Raw genomic sequence first — 5599 nt, forward strand, 5'->3', positions numbered from 1 at the left:
TTTCCTAGCTGTGTAGCTTAGTGTGTTCAATCTGTTAACTGTGTAGGGTTGGCGACTGGGGAGACACGCTCTAGTATACCGTAACCCGAACTCTGTGAGTAACAATTGTGTAAAGATATGTTCAACTGATCATCTTTGAATATTGAATTGAACTGTTTACTGAACTGGTATTACTGAATGAATGTATGTCATTTATTTCTGAACTGTACTGTGGCATCCTTAGCACCTACTGTTTACTGCTACTGTTACAGAGATCTCTGTCGGTTCCCTCGTGGAGCCACTACTGTTTACTGACTGATGGCCATCACTACTGTTCGGTCTTTAAGACCTACTGTTTACTGATATGCTAATGGATGTACCACATACGACTGTTTACTGTACTGAACAACTGAAATACTGATTGAAATGAACTGTTTTCATTACTGTAAGGACATTCATTCTAAACCCCTTTACGCTTTATGTTATTCACTGGGCTTTAGCTCACTGTTTATATATATATGTAGGTGCTCAGCCACCAGATCGGAGCTAGGAGCGCGGGTTAAACTCCAGTTTTGTCAAGCCAGCCTTTGTGCCTCACTGCGAGGTTCCGAGCCTATCGTGTTAAGGCTTAGGGTTGTTTTATAATTTCCCCCTTCTGTACCGTCTTACTGTTCTGTATAGACAGACTGTTCACTGTACTGCTACCTAGGGTTGAGTCCCTAGTCTGAATGATTGTAAATAATGTGCATACTGTTCTGTACTGTCTACGTACGAATGTATGAAAAATCTTTTTGCATACAGACTGTCACAGCTCATTGGGCATTGTTTATTTACTATTTTGGCTTCCGCCAGGCCCTGTACTCTGTTTTACTGTATTACTGTTCAGCAGGCCTTTGGTAATCTCGGATTACTGGCCGGTTACGGTGCTAAACCCATAGGGCCGGGTTTGGGTCGTGACACTCTCTCCCGTCCAAAGAGCCCTTTTCCCAATTAATAGAGAGAGAAAAAAAGAGAGTAAAATAAAAAATGAAAATTTTTATTTACACATCATATAAATTTTCAATATATATTATAAATATATTAGAATGTAAATTTTTAAACAAATATTAAGGTCAAGTTTGGCAACTTAAAAATAATTCATTTTTTTATATTTTTTATCTTTTTTTATCACATTACCTCTCTACTTTTCTGCACATCTTTCGTAAAAAGACAAAAAATATACTTATTTATGTCATCCCAAACAACCCCTAAATATTTTGATTTAAAATTATGAAAAAACATAAATTATTCAAATATATAATTTGTTCAATTATTTATATTTGAATAATTATTTTATATTTATAAATTTAAATATAAATATTTGATATTTTTTCAAAATATCCGATTGGTGTGTGATGAGAACTTGTACTGTATGCAAATAGAATTCAGTGTGTTTGGTTTGAGTTTTTTGAATTAAATTTTTTGAAAATAAAATTTTTTGGTTTTTGTCTTTTTTTGTTTTTAGTGAATATTTTTTAAATTTTAAATATATTTTTTTTACTTTTTAGATGTATCTTACTTAGATATATCTAAAAAGTAAAAAAATTGTAAAAAAATATTTAAAAAAATTAATAAATATATAAAAATATAAAAAATATACTGAATTATCGTATTTTTTTGTATTTTGGGTATTTAGTGAATTTTTAAAAAAATTTCTTTATAAATTTTTTATTTTTTAAATACATTTAAGGTAAGTAAGTTTAAAAATTTTAAAAATTACTTAAAATATTAAAAAAAATCAATAAAAATAAAAATAAAACGAAAAATAGGAAAGTAAAAAAATTTTAAAAGTATTTTTTTTAAAAGCGAAACCAACCATAGTGAGTAGAATTACCTTAACAAAATTCCCATCATCATAACATAATAAACAAAACAAAAATCTTCAAAAATGCATTCGAAATTTCAAAACCCCTGAAACCCAAACCGCTCGATTCGATCCATTTCCAAATCTCTTTTTTTTCTTTTTTGATTTTAATTATTTTTTGATTCGAGAATGGAGATCGATTCGTCTCCGATTTGTAAGTGCTCGAAAGAGCACCAGAAGATCTATGAAGAATGGTTCAATTACTCCGATTCAGGTTGGTTTGTGTGAATCTCTCTCTCTCTCTGAAGTAATTTTTTCCCCCAAATTGATTCTTATTGATAAACTTAGATGGCGATGGACGCATTACTGGAAACGACGCGATCAAGTTCTTTGGCATGTCCAATTTGCCTCGACCTGATCTCAAGCAGGTCTCTCTCTCTCTCTCTCAGTTGTTTAGGTTTTTTTTTTGTGGTTATTTGATTTGATGTTATCTGTTTGGTTACTGAGAAAAAGAGGAAGGAAAAGAAATGAAAATCAAAGAATTGCTAATTTGTTCTCACAGTCAAGTAGTGGTGTTATTCTCTTCCTCATGACCTCAACTACTTCAAAGTCTTCTTGTTGTTGACTTTCCCAGCAAACCCAAAAGAAATAATAAAGGATTTCATTTCTTGTTCAACAGAAACTGTGGTAGACTTGTGCAATATTATAGTATTTACTGATTTAGCCCTGGCACCCACTGCCTGTGCCTGTCAACTGATTTTGTGTCATCCCAATCCAATCTACACCTTTTCAATGGTTATGAGTTTCATTATTTTTGTGAAATATGTGGCTTGACTGGGATCTTTCATTCAAAATGGAGCCACAGGGTATGGCTGTATGATATTTTTAATCGAATAAGTTATTATGTAATGATTCAGGGGATACCTTCCGATTGACTTTTACATTTGCAGCAATCGTCCCCATTTATATGACCCAGTCAATAATATTATAAACATTAAGCCCTTGATAGAGCAGAATGGCAAAGAAGGATTCACATAGCCGACCTCAATTGATTGGGACAAAAGGCTTAGTTTGGTTTGATTTATGATTTTTATTTCAGGATCAAAGCTTTTGTTTTAAAATTTTTATTCTTGTTTTTAAATTTAGTTTGGAACTTGCCTTTTGTTGAAAGGAATGAATCACTAGGTCAGGAACAGGATACGGGTCAGTGTTTATGTATGCATATCAGTATATGTGTTTATAGATATAAACATATACATATGTATATGAATACTTCATCACATATATGAACGCCTGTGTGCTGGGCATGTACTTTGATTCTAACTTAGTTATCTAATCAACTTGCGTGCTTCTCTTTGTGTTTCAGTTCCCTCTATAAATAGAGTTTGACGCCTTTCTTTTGTTTTTACAATATATTTCTAGTTAGAACCTCTCTCTCTCTCTCTCTCTCTCTCTCTCTCTCCTTCTTGCATTTTGCTTCATTGTGGCTAACCTTTTTCTTTTATCTTTTGCACAAGGTATGGGCAATTGCGGATTCCAAACGACAAGGCTTTCTTGGTTTGAAAGAGTTCATTGCAGCAATGCAGGTTCAAATTCATTTGTATCCTTTTGTTTTTGTTTTTATTGTGTTTAATGTCTATTTTTTTTTTTTTATTAGGATCTGACCTCAATTTACCTGTAAATTTGCAGTTAATTTCTTTGGTACAAGGTGGACATGCGCTCACTAATGAAAGCTTAAATGGTGAAGGTAAGTATTGTATGTCAGCTGTTCTTATCACTGGATGCTTGGGGTAGTTTGACAACAGAGTTCAAGTTGATGACCTGAAATGTGGATAAACTATTTATGTCATGGATGATTGTATATTGAGTTTAAGCTATTGTAACCCTTGCAGTTGACTTTGAAAATTTAAAGCCTCCTGTCATGGAAGGTTTGGATGCATTACTTGCTGTAAGAATACTAATGGCTTTCTTCTTCTTTTCCTTATTTTTAAAGTTCAGTTTATGTAAGTTTTAACATGAAAATTGACAATATTCAGAAGAAAAAGCGTGCACCCAAAACAAGTGAGCCTGATCTGAATGGTAATTAGTTTTTCCCTTTAACTGTATAAAAGCCATTTTATCTTTAGGGTTCACTAATTAACAATGATACAGGTAGTTCTCAACCACAGCAATCTCCAGCTTGGTTTACTTCTGCAAAATCTGCAAAGAAGGTACATAATATGGTTATGCCACTTGCCTTTTTTCTGTATTATTTATCAAGGTCAAAAAGTTATAATTATAATGTTGGTAGCCATTTGATATCATTGTTTATTCTGAACATTACAAGCTAGTTAATGTCGTATTCATGGAAATTATGTATCTGCCCACATGCAGTGTTTGATCTTTTAAGAGTCAGAACAACTCTCAACCTAGAAAACACTCAACTAGTTGTCCATACCTGTGGCTAGCAGAGGTTTCCTAGTTAAATATTAAGCGGACAGAAATAATATTATCCTTGAACAAGTATGGTTTATTAGAAGATACTTCTTTTCCTCTGCTTTCCTTAAAGGATGTATTTCAACCTAGAAAATGCTTGACTAGTTGTCCATACCTGTGGTTAGCAGTGGTTTCCTAGTTAACTATTATGGTTCTATCTTCATTTACTTCTTCAAAAGTTAAGAGCGGAAAGAAATAATATTATCCTTGAACAAGTATGGTTTATTAGAAGATACCTCTTTTCCTTTGCTTTCCCTAAAGAATGTATTGTCTTGTTGATCATTAGTTTGCGTCCTTCTTTATCATTCAAAATTTTATTTTCTTCTATAGACTTTTTGCCATTTCATTTGTTATTTAGAAAAAAAGGAATTTCCATATTACAACTGATATACTTTTGTTGGTTTAATAATACTTACTGCTTCAAGCAACCACCAGCTCATTTGCACTGCTTTTGTGCCTATGTAAAAGAAACTTGAAGAATGGGTAAGATACTTTCCATGTTTATGGATCGCCATGTTGCAATAGTTGTCTATGATTAAATTGGCCTTTCAATCAAACTTTTTGGCTCTCCCTTCCTCGTGGTGGATGTGCCTCCCAAAGCTCTTAAAAGCTCCATAGTTGATTGTAATATTTCCTCGGACACAAATTTCTTTTTTGTTGGATGGTGCTTTTTAGGTGTTCAAGGGTTCAATCTTTCAAAATGTATGGCTGAGGTAATGAAATGATTAACGAGATCATATGGGCTTTTCTTGTACCGATTGTGCAGGGGTTTCTGTGTGTTGGCTGGCCCCTTTTGTATCCGTAATTTTGGTTTTTCTCACATTTCCCCCCCTTGATTTCGAGCTTCAGATATTATTTGTAGCACTTCAATTTTTCTGCCCTTTGGTAATGAAGCTGGGGATGCATAATTATGTTAGGATGGATAAAGTGGAGATGTACCTTCTAGAGTGATATCATCATAGAATACACACAGGGGAAAGCATTGTTAGAGAGTAACAAATGCAACTTATGGTTCAAGAACTACTATTTTGGAAGAAGAGTCTAGTCAAAATATCTATTAAGAAAAAAAGAACAAAGTATGATGCACTTAAAATGAGAATTTCAAGATGTAAACACGAGAAATGTAGAAAAGAAGTGAACAAATTAAATAGAATAGAAGGAAGCACTAATTAAAGATGAGTGAGGGAAAGTAGTCTATGGCGTTCTGGCCACGTGCAATGAAGATCACTGAATGCACTGACACAAGAAATGAGTTGATTTTAACAGAAAAGTGCCAAATTTGCATGAGCAATTGCTGCGGAT

At 33.2% G+C, this 5599-nt stretch overlaps 1 protein-coding gene across 2 annotated transcripts in view; it reads left to right on the forward strand.

Moving 5' to 3' along the window:
- Positions 1-1800: 1800 nt before the first annotated feature.
- The window catches only part of LOC114257866 (EH domain-containing protein 1), a 7718-nt gene continuing 3919 nt past the window's right edge, over positions 1801-5599 (forward strand). Inside the window, exons 1-7 of one of the 2 annotated variants that reach the window (XM_028197686.2) lie at positions 1801-2096; positions 2171-2250; positions 3340-3408; positions 3512-3569; positions 3715-3770; positions 3859-3901; positions 3974-4032. In XM_028197686.2, the coding sequence (XP_028053487.2) occupies positions 2012-2096; positions 2171-2250; positions 3340-3408; positions 3512-3569; positions 3715-3770; positions 3859-3901; positions 3974-4032 (450 nt within the window). In that variant the 5' untranslated portion in view covers positions 1801-2011. The remainder of the gene's footprint in view (positions 2097-2170; positions 2251-3339; positions 3409-3511; positions 3570-3714; positions 3771-3858; positions 3902-3973; positions 4033-5599) is intronic. The other variant, XM_028197685.2, reaches the window with a different exon arrangement.

The sequence above is a fragment of the Camellia sinensis genome, chromosome 7, assembly GCF_055761805.1.
Source record: "Camellia sinensis isolate YWXY chromosome 7, ASM5576180v1, whole genome shotgun sequence".
NCBI classification, from domain to species: Eukaryota; Viridiplantae; Streptophyta; class Magnoliopsida; order Ericales; family Theaceae; genus Camellia; species Camellia sinensis.